Source organism: Nerophis lumbriciformis, linkage group LG04, assembly GCF_033978685.3.
Source record: "Nerophis lumbriciformis linkage group LG04, RoL_Nlum_v2.1, whole genome shotgun sequence".
NCBI lineage: Eukaryota > Metazoa > Chordata > Actinopteri > Syngnathiformes > Syngnathidae > Nerophis > Nerophis lumbriciformis.
In genome coordinates this window covers 57,674,310-57,688,934 of record NC_084551.2, presented here as the reverse complement: position 1 = coordinate 57,688,934, position 14,625 = coordinate 57,674,310, and the positions used below count along the sequence as shown (strand labels likewise).

The window sequence follows — 14,625 nt, the reverse complement described above, 5'->3', positions numbered from 1 at the left end:
TTGTCTGTCCCAGTCTTCCTTACGGAGCCCTTGTCCGTCCCAGTCTTCCTTACGGAGCACTTGTCCGTCCCAGTCTTCCTTACGGATCACTTGTCTTGGCTTTTGATACTGATACCAGTCAGATGTCAGCAAAAGAACACGTGTCGTAGCATGATGGCTTGGATGGAAAATGTGTGATACAAGCGCTCTTGCTATGTATTTACTGGCGTGCGATATAATGTGCGATACAAGCGCTCTTGCTACATGTTTACTTGTGTGTGATATCATGTGCGATACAAGCAGTCCTGCAGAGTGTTTCCTTGTGTGTGATATCATGTGTGATACAAGACCTCTTTTTAGGCCATCTTTCCATTTTAAATTACTTTGTAACCCGTTTTGAAAATGTTTAAAAAATATATTTATTATATCACATAATAAATCTCAAGAATCGACTTGAATCAAAATATGGTTTGAGTCAAGAATGTATCTGAATTAAAGATGAGTCTGAATCAATAATCGGTTTAAATCGAGAATTGGTTTGAGTAAGAAATAGTTTTTTAGTCGAAAATCGTTTTGAATCCAAATGTGTCTGAATTTAGAATTGGTTTCAATCAAAAATGGTTTTGAATTGAAAATTGGTTTGAGTCAAGAATGGTTTTGAATCAAAAATCAATATGAATTTAAAATCAGTTTGAATCAAAAATTCTGGACCACCATCCGCCGCCTCAGGAAGGGGAAGCAGTGCACTATCAACACCGTGTATGGTGAGGATGGTGTTCTGCTGACCTCGACTGCGGATGTTGTGGATCGGTGGAGGGAATACTTCGAAGACTTCCTCAATCCCACCAACACGTCTTCCTATGAGGAAGCAGTGCCTGGGGAATCTGTGGTGGGCTCTCCTATTTCTGGGGCTGAGGTTGCTGAGGTAGTTAAAAAGCTCCTCGGTGGAAAGGCCCCGGTGAGAACCGCCCGGAGTTCCTTAAGGCTCTGGATGCTGTGGGGCTGTCTTGGTTGACAAGACTCTGCAGCATCGCATGGACATCGGGGGCGGTACCTCTGGATTGGCAGACCGGGGTGGTGATTCCTCTCTTTAAGAAGGGGAACTGGAGGGTGTGTTCTAACTATCGTGGGATCACACTCCTCAGCCTTCCCGGTAAGGTCTATTCAGGTGTACTGGAGAGGAGGCTACGCCGGATAATCGAACCTCGGATTCAGGAGGAACAGTGTGGTTTTCGTCCTGGTCGTGGAACTGTGGACCAGCTCTATACTCTCGGCAGGGTCCTTGAGGGTGCATGGGAGTTTGCCCAACCAGTCTACATGTGCTTTGTGGACTTGGAGAAGGCATTCATCCTGTGGGGAGTGCTCAGAGAGTATGGGGTATCGGACTGTCTGATTGTGGAGGTCCGCTCCCTGTATGATCAGTGTCAGAGCTTGGTCCGCATTGCCGGCAGTAAGTCAGACACGTTTCCAGTGAGGGTTGGACTCCGCCAAGGCTGCCCTTTGTCACCCATTCTGTTCATAACTTTTATGGACAGAATTTCTAGGCGCAGTCAAGGCGTTGAGGGGATCCGGTTTGGTGGCTTCAGGATTAGGTCTCTGCTTTTTGCAGATGATGTGGTCCTGATGGCTTCATCTGGTCAAGATCTTCAGCTCTCACTGGATCGGTTCGCAGCCGAGTGTGAAGCGACTGGGATGAGAATCAGCACCTCCAAGTCCGAGTCCATGGTTCTCGCCCGGAAAAGGGTGGAGTGCCATCTCCAGGTTGCGGAGGAGACCCTGCCCCAAGTGGAGGAGTTCAAGTACCTTGGAGTCTTGTTCACAAGTGAGGGAAGAGTGGATGGTGAGATCGACAGGCGGATTGGTGCGGCGTTTTCAGTAATGCGGACGCTGTATTGATCCGTTGTGGTGAAGAAGGAGCCGAGCCGTCAGGCAAAGCTCTCAATTTACTGGTCGATCTACGTTCCCATCCTCACCTATGGTCATGAGCTTTGGGTTATGACCGAAAGGACAAGATCACGGGTACAAGCGGCCGAAATGAGTTTCCTCCGCCGGGTGGCGGGGCTCTCCCTTAGAGATAGGGTGAGAAGCTCTGTCATCCGGGAGGAGCTCAAAGTAAAGCTGCTGCTCCTCCACATGGAGAGGAGCCAGATGAGGTGGTTCGGGCATCTGGTCAGGATGCCACCCGAACGCCTCCCTAGGGAGGTGTTTAGGGCACGTCCGACCGGTAGGAGGCCACGGGGAAGACCCAGGACACGTTGGGAAGACTACGTCTCTCGGCTGGCCTGGGAACGCCTTGGGATCCCCCGGGAGGAGCTGGACGAAGTGGCTGGGGAGAGGGAAGTCTGGGCTTCCCTGGTTAGGCTGCTGCCCCCGTGACCCGACCTTGGATAAGCGGAAGAAGATGGATGGATGGATGAATCAAAAATCAATATGAATTTAAAATCAGTTTGAACCAAAATCGGTTTGAATCTAAAATCGGTATGAGTCAGAAATTGGTTTCAGTTGACAATCGATTTGAATCAAAATGCGTCTGAATTTAGAATTGATTTGAATCTAAAATTGTTTTGAATCAAAAATCGGTTTGAATCAAAAATCGGTTTGAATCAAGATTAGGTTTGAATTGAGATGTGATTTCAATTGAAAAATGGTATGAGTCAAAAATGGTCTTGAATCAAAAATCAATTTAAACAAAATTGGTTTAAATGAACCATCTGTTTGAATCAAAAATCAATTTAAACAAAATTGGTTTAAATGAACGATCTGTTTGAATCAAAAATTGGTTGGAATCAAGAATAGGTTTGAGTCGAGAATCGGTTTGAATCGAAACTTGGTTCGAATCAAGAATGGCTTTGAATCAAGAATAGGTTTGAATGGAGATTGAGATTGTCAGGAGAATGAAGTGTGAGTGGAATGGCAATGGCATGAAATTGTGTGGTGGCCAAAGCTCTTCAGCTGTGGTCTCCAGTCCACGGTTGACCAACACCAGGTGTCTGTTCCTGTTTGCAGGAAACAGTTCCCGTGCTACACTCAGCAAATACTGACCGAACACTGCAACGAAGTCTGGTTCTGCAAGTTCTCCAACAACGGCACAAAACTGGCGACCGGTTCCAAAGACACAACCGTGATTATTTGGCACGTTGACCCGGTGAGTCCTTGTTCCTGGGTCATGACAGTGGTCCTGACAGTGGTCCTGACAGTGGTCCGCCACACAAACACTCTGTTGCTGCTTCCAAACAGGAAAGCCGGCAGCTGAAGTTGATGAAAACTCTGGAGGGTCACGCTTACGGCGTCTCCTACTTGGCGTGGAGCCCCGATGATTCCTACCTGCTAGCCTGTGGTCCGGACGACTGCTCGGAGCTGTGGCTGTGGAATGTTCAGGTGAAACATCAAGATCAAATCACCTGGAACAGTTCTTTATCGGTCTTTGCAAAAACCTAAATCCTTTATATTTGAACTGGTAATCCCAATTAGTTGAAGTCCGGCTAACCAACAAGAATTTGGGGTCAGCGGAATGTGCTGTAGCTAAAGCGTTGAGTAAATCTCTCCTGGTTTTTGTCTGCCAATGTGCCCAGTAGTCAATCAAAAACCAGGCGCATGACCAAATGTGCCCTGCGCCACACTTTGGATACCTAGCTTGTTAGCGTCCCATCCACAGTGAACAATCCTAATTAAAGAGAGAAGGGAAACATTGTTGCAAATGTTCCAGAAATGGAGAGAATCAATAAATCAATCAATCAATCAATCAATCAATCAATCAACCCTATATATATATGTATATATATATATATATATATATATATATATATACATATATATATATATATGAAAGTCCTGAGATAGGCCCCTCCCACCTCCAAAGACATGCACCTGGGGATAGGTTGATTGGCCACACTAAATGGTCCCTAGTGTGTGAATATGAGTGTGAATGTTGTCTGTCTATCTGTGTTGGCCCTGTGATGAGGTGGCGACTTGTCCAGGGTGTACGCTGCCTTCCGCCCGATTGTAGCTGAGATAGGCTCCAGCGCCCCCCGCTACCCCGAAGGGAATAAGCGGTAGAAAATGGATGGATGGATATATAAAACTGTATTAGGCTAGGTATACATCTCAATCATATTTTGAGACTTGATGCATGCTAATGTTACCATGCTAGCATTTTTAACACATTTTTCAGGTACACACCTCAAAAGTAATATATTTTGGTACCCGACGAATGTTACAGTTAGCATATAAGCATGCTTGTGTTTTCCGATAATTTTTGGGGGTATACACCTCAGCCATATTTTGGTACTCGATGCATGTTAACGTTAGCATGCTAGCATTTGATACCATTTTTTTCCAGGTACATACCTCACAATAATAATATTTGGTACTCGGCAAATGTTACAGTTAGCATATTAGCATGCTAGCCTTTTCAGCGAGATTTGTAAGTATACACCTCAGCCATATGTTGGTACTTAAAGCATATTAATGATAGCATGCTAGCATTTTAAACCATTTTTTCAGGTACACCTCAGAGTAATATATTTTGGAATTTGACGCATGTTACAGCTAGCATTTTAGCATGCTAACATTAACATTTGTGCAGGTGTACACCTCAGTGTCGTATATTTTGCTATGTCACTAATGCTAACTGTAATCGTGCCATTTTTATCATGTTAAGGCTAGGCTAGTTTTTTTTTTGCTGATTTTGTTGGTCTACACCTCAATCATATTTTGGTACTTGATGCATGCTAATGTTACCATGCTACATTTTTAACACAATTTTCAGGTACACACCAGATAAAATATACAGTGGTGGACAAAAGTGTACGTACACTTGTTAAGAACATCATGTCATGGCTGTCTTGACTTTACAATCATTTCTACAACTCTTATTTTTTTGTGATAGAGTGATTGGAGCACATACTTGTTGGTCACAAAAAACATTCATGAACTTTGCTTCTTTTATGAATTTATTATGGCTCTACTGAAAATGTGAGCATATCGGCTGGGTCAAAAGTATACATACAGCAACATACATGATCAATGTTGGTGATGTAGAAAAGTTACAATCAAATCAAAGTAGCTTCATGGCCTCTTAACTTCATGTGAGTAATTATGATTGTTGACTTCTCTGAGCTCATTTAAATAGGACTCATGTGATGCAGTGATTAGACTCGCTTGCAAACGCCACAATGGGAAAGTCAAAGGATCTCAGCACAGATCTGAAAAAACGAATCATTGACTTGAACAAGTCAGGAAAGTCACTTGGAGCCATTTCAAAGCAGCTTAAGGTCCCAAGAGCAACTGTGCAGACAATTGTTGGGAAATATAAAGTGCATGGTACAGTTTTGTCTCTGCCACGATTAGGAAGAAAACGCAAGCTATCACCTGCTGCAGAGAGAAAATTGGTCAGGAGGATCAAGAGGCAACCAAGAACCACCAAAAAGCAGGACTGCAATGAATTGGTAGCTGCTGGAACACAGTTGTCAGTGTCCACAGTCAAGCATCGCCATGGACTGAGAGGCTACCATGCAAGAAGGAAGCCCTTGCTCCAGAAGCCACACCTTAAGGCTCCTCTAAAGTTTGCTGCTGATCACATGGACAAAGATAAGACCTTCTGGAAGAAAGTTCTGTGGTCAGATGAAACAAAAATGGAGCTGTTTGGCCACAATACCCAGCAATATGTTTGTAGGAGAAAAGGTGAAGCCTTTAATCCCAGGAACACCATACCTACCGTCAAGCATGGTGGTGGTAGTATTATGCTCTGGGCCTGTTTTGCTACCAATGGAACTGCTGCTTTAAATGGAACAATAAAAAAGGAGGATTGCCTCCAAATTCTTCAGGACTAGCTAAAATCATCAGCCCGGAGGTTGGGTCTTGGGCACAGTTGGGTGTTCCAACAGGACAATGACCCCAAACACACCTCAAAAGTGGTAAAGTAATGGCTAAATCAGGCTAGAATGAAGGTTTTAGAATGGCCCTCCCAAAGTCCTGACTTAAACTTGTGGACAATGCTGAAGAAACAAGTCCATGTCAGAAAAGCAACACATTTAGCTGAACTGCACCAATTTTGCGGTCAAAAATTCAAGCAGAAGCTTGTGGATGGCTACCAAAAGCGCCTTATTGCAGGTAAACTTGCCAAGGGACATGTAAGCAAATATTAACATTGCTGTATGTATACTTTTCACCCTCACATTTGCTCACATTTTCAGTAGAGCCATAATAAATTCATAAAAGAAGCAAACTTCATGAATGTTTTTTGTGACCAACAAGTATGTGCTCCAATCACTACATCACAAACAAATAAGAGTTGTAGAAATGATTGGAAACAGCCATCTGATAAATGTTTGATATTACTGGAGCGTTGAGTTGTCGTTAACGCCGTGTTGTGTGTGCTGTGGTGCAGACGGGGGAGTTACGCACCAAGATGAGTCAGTCACACGAAGACAGTCTCACCAGTGTGGCGTGGAATCCAGATGGCAAGCGCTTCATCACGGGTGGGCAGAGAGGCCAGTTCTACCAGTGTGTGAGTATATTGGCAGCACACACACACACACACACACAAACACACCCACACACACACACACACACACACACACACACACACACACACACACACACTTGCTTGCTTATGGTTCATCGATTCGATGATGACCATCTTCTTTTATTTGTGAGTCTGCTGATGTTTGAACTGTCTGATGCTGGATCTACAGATGCGGTTAGAGACCGGGCATGTGAAGGAGGTGCTGGGGGGAGCAGGGGTGGCTTGGCAAGCGTGCCTCTTCGCACGCTTTGCTGCACGGTGTTGTGTGCGCTGTTCCTCTATATAATCCACTCCGTGTGAGGAGTGGGAGCGCCAGAGGTCTCGGCAGGAAGCAAGTTCCTCCAGTAAAGAGGAGTTGATCTGGCATCTCTTCAGGGTGGTCTTCATTTGGTCTTTGAACCGCTTCTTCTGCCCACGAACACTGCGTTGGCCTTGGTGTAACTGACCATAAAGGATTCTGTGTGAGAGTCTATGACTGGGCATTCGGATGACATGCCCCAACCACCTGAGTTGATGTTGGGTCATGATGGACTTTATGCTGCAGCTGCCTGCCCTCTCCAGCACTTCTGTGTGCGGCACTCTGTCCTTCCATGTGATGCCAAGGATCTTCTGGAGACATCTTACATGGAAGGTCTCCAGGCTTCTCAGAAGGCGACTGTAAATAGTCCATGCCTCACATACGTACAGTAATGCAGTGATGCATACTGGTCTATAGAACAGCACTTTGGTGTGGAGTTTGAGGTTGCTGTTCTGAAAAACCCTTCTCCTTAGACGACCAAAAGATGCTGATGCTTGCTTGAGGCGGTTCTGGATCTCGTCATCCATTGAGCAGGTGTCAGACGTTATGCTCCCCAGGTATTTGAAGGTGGGCACTGTGAGCAGCTGTTGCCCTGCTGCTGTGAGGGTTATTGTGGGATTTTGTGGGAGGTCAGCACTGGACTGACAGAGTACCTCTGTCTTCTGGGTGTTGATCATCATTCCCATTCTGGTATATGCAGTTACAGCTGCCGAGAGGATGTTTTGCAGAGCCTCTGGTGTATGGGCGACCGAACACAGTCATCGGCGTATTGCAGCTCAATGATGGTCTCCGAGGTCAGCTTGGTAGTTGCCTGTAGCCTCCTGATGTTAAACAGGTTACCATCAAGCCTGAAGTCTATGGTAACTCTAGCCTGCTCCTCCATTCTCCTGCGTAGCAGTGTTGTGACACAGGCGAGGAAGATGTTGGAAGAGAACTGGAGCCAGCACACAGCCCTGCCTCACTCCAGTTTTCACACCAAAGGGCTCTGAGCTGTGTCTTTCCACTAACACTCGGGCCATCATCCCAGAATGGAACTGTTCAAGGATTGTGAGAAACTTGGGTGGACACCCAAATCTCTTTAGGACTTGCCACAGTAGGTCCCTGTTCACTGTGTCAAATGCCTATGAAAGGTCGACAAAGGCAATGAACAAGTCCTTGTGCTGCTCCCAGCATTTCTCTTGGAGCTGACATGTCACAAAGATCATGTCAACTGTCCCCCTGTCCTTCCGAAAACCACACTGCGACTCTGGGGTGACCCGTTCTGATATTGCGGGGATGAGTCTGCAAAGCATGACCTTGGCAAGGACCTTTCCAGCAATGGCCAACAGACAGATACCCCTACTATTGGAGCAGATGGATTTGTCTCCTTTGTTCTTGTAGATGGTCACGATGTTGGCATCTTTCCACTGCTGCGGGACACACTCTCGTCTCCACACCTCTGAAATGTAGAGATGCAGTGTCCGTATACAGAGGTAGCCTCCTTCCTTGAGAAGTTCAGCCGGGATGCTGTCAGGTCCAGGGGATTTATTATTTTTCAGGGTTTTGACTGCATGCAGGATTTCTTTGAAGGTTGGGGGGAGGTCGAGATCTGGCAAGCTAGGATGTTCAGGTAGCTCTGCAAGGACAGTTGGGTCCACTGGGGTGGGCTGGTTAAGCACGGTGTTAAAATGTTCAGCCCACCGCTCCACTATCATAGCCTGACCCTTGATTAAAGATGTTCCATCAGCAGATCTAACAGGTGCCAGGGAGCAGTTTCTGAGGCCGTAGATGGTTTTCACTGCATCATAGAAACTGTGCATATCATTTCTATCAGCGTGAGACTGGATTTCATTGGCCTTTGAGATCCACCACTCATCTTGCAGTTTTCTGAGAGTTGTTTGGTCCTCAGAATGAATGGCTTGCCATTGCTTTTTATGGGACTGTGGGTTGTTCAGGGTGGCTCTGTGTGTCTTGTGCATTCCTGTGCAGTGTCAAAGAGGAGGGTGGATAGAGAGGTCCACTTCTCATCCATCTCACACTCTGAGGTGATCAGCGGCTCAATGTTTGCCAGCTTCTCAGCTAGGGAGCGACGGAAGTTGTCACGGGTGTCGCTGCTGGAGAGTCTGGCACAGTTGAGTGCTTTCCTCTTTGGGCCACCATGACGTGCTAGGGGCCGGACATGCATTCTGACCTTTGTCAGAATCATACGGTGGTCGGTCCAGCAGTCTGCCCCTCGCTTAGCTCTTGTAATGAGCACGTGCTTGAGAGCCCTCCTCACGATCGCATAGTCGATCAGGTGCCAGTGTTTGGACCTGGGATGCATCCAGGATGCCTTATATTTGTTATTTTGTTGGAAGATGGTGTTTGTGATGGTAAGATCATGTTCCGCACAGAGACTAAGGAGTCTCATGCCATTGGGGTTGACTTTTCCAATGACGTGGGCGCCGATCACACCATTCAAGTTTTGCGAGTTCTTTACGACTCTTGCATTGAAATCACCAAGCAGCATGATTTTGTCACTCCTCGGGATGTGACTGAGGATGTCATCGAGTGTGCTGGTAGAAGCAGTTCTTCTCTTCATCATTGGATGGCAGAGTTGGTGCATAGGCACTTACCAAAGTGACATGTCTGCATTTTGCAAGGGGGATGCAAAGAGTCATGAGCCTTTCACTGACACCCACTGGTGATTCTATGAGCTTGAGCAGAAGGCTGTTCTTGATTGCAAAACTAACTCCGTGAAGGTGTGGTCCGCCCATGGGGTATCCTTTCCAAAATAATTCTCTCCTACTTCATTGAGTGAGCCTTCCTCGAGGAGTCGGGTCTCACTGAGTGCTGCCACATCCACATTGTAGCGCTTTAGCTCGCTGGCAACAAGTTTTGTTCTGCGCTGTGGTCTGTCCGGACTGGCATCCAGGAGTGTCCTTATGTTCCATGCTGCAATTCTAAATGGTATTACCTTTATATTTCGACCACGTAATGGAATGTCCTGACAGGTGCGGCTTCCTGTCCGGGTACTGTGCTGAGTGGGCAATCTTTAGGCCACCTTTTCTAGGCCTTTCCCCAATTGGGGTGAGCAGTGCAGTCCCTAAATAGGGGCTGCTCAGACGCACAGGAGTCTGCCGGAAACAGCTGCCACTCAATCCCAGCTGCTAACGACCGTTGTCCTGTGCCGCTGACGTTCAGAGTTCCAGCTAAGAGCTTCCAGCTCATTCAAACCTGCCCCCGTTACTGGACGCTCTATCACCGCCAGACTATTGAGGTCGGAGACTCAGGTAAAGAAGATACCTGCGCAATGATGGTTTTTAGAGTGTCATGAGGGGTGCGCTTTTCCCAACGCCACTGCCTTGATTGTAAGGAGATGGTTCCAGTGGCAAGGGAGACCCTAGACAACCGGCATTTTCTTACAACTGCAGGAAGCTGCCGGAATCCAGGTTTTTGGGAAACCGCCTCAAAGCGTGCCGCCACCAGCTTGCTTTTCTGTCAGGGTGTGCTCCCTTAGCCTTTGTCCGCTTTTACAGCCATTGTGGTGCTTCTCACTGCTACCATCTTCTGCCTGCTCCACCGTTGAGGTCTTCGGGATCACTCTTAGTCTGGACTCTACCTTTCGACCTGTTCGGCTTGGGTAACCCTGCCAGGAGTACAAGACTCCATTGATTGATTGATTGAGACTTTTATTAGTAGATTGCACAGTGAAGTGCATATTCCGTACAATTGACCACTAAATGGTAACACCCCAATAAGTTTTTCAACTTGTTTAAGTCAGGGTCCACTTAAATTGATTCATGATACAGATGTATACTATCATCATAATACAGTCATCACACAAGATTATGATCATCAGAGTATATACATTGAATTATTTACATTATTTACAATCCGGGGTGTGGGATGTGGGGGGGGGGGTTAGGCTTGATTGTTATCATCACTTCAGTCATCAACAATTGTATCATCAGAGAAATGGACATTGAAACAGTGTAGGACTGACTTGGTAGGATATGTACAGCAAGTAGTGGACATAGAGAGAGAGAGAGAGAGATCAGAAAGCATAAGAAAAAGTATCTACATTTGATTATTTACATTTGATTATTTACAATCCGGGGAGGGTGTTAGTTTAGGGTTGAAGTTGCCTGGAGGTGTTGTTTTAGTGCGCTTTTGGAGGATAGAGATGCACTTTCTTTTACACCTGTTGGGAGCGCATTCCATATTGATGTGGCATAGAAAGAGAATAAGTTAAGACCTTTGTTAGATCGGAATCTGGGTTTAACGTGGTAAGTGGAACTCCCCCTGGTGTTGTGGTTATGGCGGTCATTTACGTTAAGGAAGTAGTTTGACATGTACTTCAGTACAGGGAGGTGTAGCGGATTTTATAGACTAGGCTCAGTGCAAGTTGTTTTACTCTGTCCTCCACCCTGAGCCAGCCCACTTTGGAGAAGTGGGTAGGAGTGAGGTGGGATCTGGGGTGGACATAGCTCTCTGGATAAGGTGGTGATCCCGTCGGGACACACACACACACAACTCTGTTGATACGTGCACACCCTCATGTTTATGGTAAAACCTTTCACATGACGGTACGTCCGCTCATGTCTCTTCGAAGTATCAGTAGTGTGTAAAAACAAGTTGCCTCTATAGTGAAGATGTTATCATGTGTATCTGATTTATGACACCTAAAGACTTACACAGTTTGTGAATAAATAGATATGATCAAAATAGTATCAATCTCACAGAGATTCCCGAGACATTTTGAGAGATAATGCCAGTGACGTAGAGAAAGAACCACAGATCCCTTCCCCATCAACAACAATGCTAATCATGCAGACTTTGTGAGAGACGATTACTGTGTGCCAAATTATGATCCTGGACCTTATATTTTTGACCCTGAATACAAAGAGGATGAGCGATACGTTTTAGAAGCCGAGTGTAGTTTTATTGGGACACTATAGCATTAGCATCATACAGAGACTAATATTTTTACTCTGGACCGACATAATCACATCATTCCGTTTAGATGAAGATTCAATCACAATCCTCATGAAGAGTTAGCAAAAGTTTCAGCAGTTACGTCTTTTTGGCCATTGTGAAAGTGGAGCAGCCTGTGGGACCATGGCCACATTTGTCTACTAGCAGGTGTGCGATGCATTAATTATAACCTGGAAAGGACTTTTAGCAAGTTTGAGACCAAGCAGAAGCAGCCTTAGTGTGTCAACAATAGCAGCGCAAGCTAGCATTAGCTCACTACTATCAATGCGCCGCTAAAATAGTCTGTCTGCGTTAGCACTTATAATAACAATATCACTCATATTTGGTTCATTTTCAGGTCACGACATGTAAACGGAGTATAGTTGGTGCTTTCTGGATGTTTTCAGGGAGTATAATGAGAGGACCCTTTGTCTGTTAGATATTTATTTACCATTTGGAATGCATGAAATAATAAAAGGGAAAGCGGTAGAAAATGGATGGATGGATAAGTGTTCCTGTCTTACATAAGGATTGTGAATGCACACACAGCACATCTCTTAGTTTCCAGTATGACTGCCCTAATAATGTGGTCAGAGTGCAGAAGTGTTACTACACGGACGTAGAATCTACGGAAATTGCCGAAGATATTTGGCGTGGAAAATTCAAAATGGCCGACTGAATTGGTGGCATTTTGTGAGGTTTAGATGGTATTTTCACATACTTTGTGTATTGTAAATACAATTGGATATGTTTAATGGATACAATGAAACACAATTCATCATATGAAGTCAACTTGATTTTATACTCTACTGCTCCTTTAAGGCTTACAAATGGGAAAAGGTCATTCTCTGACATCTCCAATTTGGTCCGCCAGGCGTCGTCAGTTTAATAAAGAATCTTGCATTAATTTCAAAAGTCTGACAATCGTAATTTTGCCATCATCTGCTGGACAACGTGAGTAGTTCAGGTCGATGGCCTTTAATTATGCTCTGTATGAAATCATGGGCAACATTCACTAATATGACCCAATCTAAACAACCTTCCCTAGTCATGGTGCAAAGTCAACACACACATGTCACACATAACACCACCTGCTCACTCAACTTTGTGGATATTGTAAAAAAAAAGATTAGTTATATAGCCATTACACTAATATAAGATGTACACACACATGTGTATATATATATATATATATATATATATATATATATATATATGGACCAATCATTGAGGAGATTGTATTCTCTCTGATTGGTCCAGGAGGCCTCCGGACTGTCCCGAGTCCACGTGGTAGACCTTATTCAGCAATATCATCTCATCATTCCACAAGTCTTGTGTCCCTCTGTCCCCCAGGACTTGGACGGGAACCTGCTGGACTCCTGGGAAGGCGTGCGGGTGCAGTGCTTGTGGTGTTTGAGCGACGAGCGCAGTGTCCTGGCGTCCGACACGCACCAGCGCATACGTGGATACAACTTTGAAGACCTGACCGACAGGAACATGTAAATGACTTACTTAGCTCCGCCCACTTATTGATAACATACTACATACACAAGTGTGTGCTTGCGTGTCATGTGCGATACAAGCAGTCCAGCGCTGTGTTCTCTTGTGTGTGATATCATGTGCGTTACAAGCGGTCCTGCGGTGTGTTTACTTGTGTGTGATATCATGTGCAATACAAGCAGTCCTGCTATGTGTTTACTTGCGTGTGATATCATGTGCGATACAAGCGGTCCTGCAGTGTGTTTACTTGTGTGTGATATCATGTGCGATACAAGCAGTACTGCAGTGTGTTTATGTGTGTGATATCATGTGCGATACAAGCAGTCCTGCAGCGTGTTTACTTGTGTGTGATATTATGTGCGATACAAGCAGTCCTACAGTTTGTTTACTTGTGTGTGATATCATGTGCGATACAAGCAGTCATGCAGATTGTTTACTTGTGTGTGATATCATGTGCGATACAAGCAGTCCTACAGTGTTTTTACTTGTGTGTGATATCCTGTGCGATACTTAAGGCTCTAATACCAGTATGGTATCGGTACAGTCAGTAATAGATTACTTTTGGTATCCACTTGTTGAATATCTGATGAAATTGACAGCAGCTGACGTTTGGAAGGATGTTTTTGTCATCTTCTCCTTGAACTTGTCTTGCAGCCATGGAAGTATTTGTAAATATTGTCATCATCCAAGTACACAAAAAAACAAACAACAGCAGCAGTAAAACATAAAGTACTGTAATCTTTGCCCAAAGTCAGTATTTGTCTGATGTTTGCCTGCAGAGTCCAGGAAGATCATCCCATCATGTCCTTCACCGTCTCCAAGGATGGACGACTTGCTCTGCTTAATGTGGCCACTCAGGTACTAGAATTGTTTGGTTGTCACATGTTAAGGTGGTATTATTAAATGGGTGTATAATTGTTTGCTTGTCACATGTTAAGGTGGTATTATTAAATAGGTGTATAATTGTTTGGTTGTCACATGTTAAGGTGGTATTATTAAACAGGTGTATAATTGTTTGGTTGTCAAATGTTAAGGTGGTATTATTAAATAGGTGTATAATTGTTTGCTTGTCAAATGTTAAGGTGGTATTATTAAACAGGTGTATAATTGTTTACTTGTCAAATGTTAAGGTGGTATTATTAAACAGGTGTATAATTGTTTACTTGTCACACGTTAAGGTGGAATTATTAAACAGGTGTATAATTGTTTACTTGTCACACGTTAAGGTGGTATTATTAAATAGGTGTATAATTGTTTGGTTGTCACATGTTAAGGTGGTATTATTACATTGGTGTATAATTGTTTGGTTGTCAAATGTTAAGGTGGTATTATTAAATAGGTGTATAATTGTTTGGTTGTCACATGTTAAGGTGGTATTAATAAATAG

At 44.6% G+C, this 14,625-nt stretch overlaps 1 protein-coding gene across 2 annotated transcripts in view; it reads left to right on the top strand.

The window, feature by feature from the left end:
* The window catches only part of LOC133605041 (WD repeat-containing protein 26-like), a 29,790-nt gene that overhangs the window by 11,714 nt on the left and 3,451 nt on the right, over positions 1-14,625 (top strand). For both annotated transcript variants that reach the window (XM_061958363.2, XM_061958371.2), the window contains exons 7-11: positions 2,986-3,124; positions 3,217-3,357; positions 6,368-6,487; positions 13,092-13,237; positions 14,018-14,096. In XM_061958363.2, the coding sequence (XP_061814347.1) occupies positions 2,986-3,124; positions 3,217-3,357; positions 6,368-6,487; positions 13,092-13,237; positions 14,018-14,096 (625 nt within the window). The remainder of the gene's footprint in view (positions 1-2,985; positions 3,125-3,216; positions 3,358-6,367; positions 6,488-13,091; positions 13,238-14,017; positions 14,097-14,625) is intronic.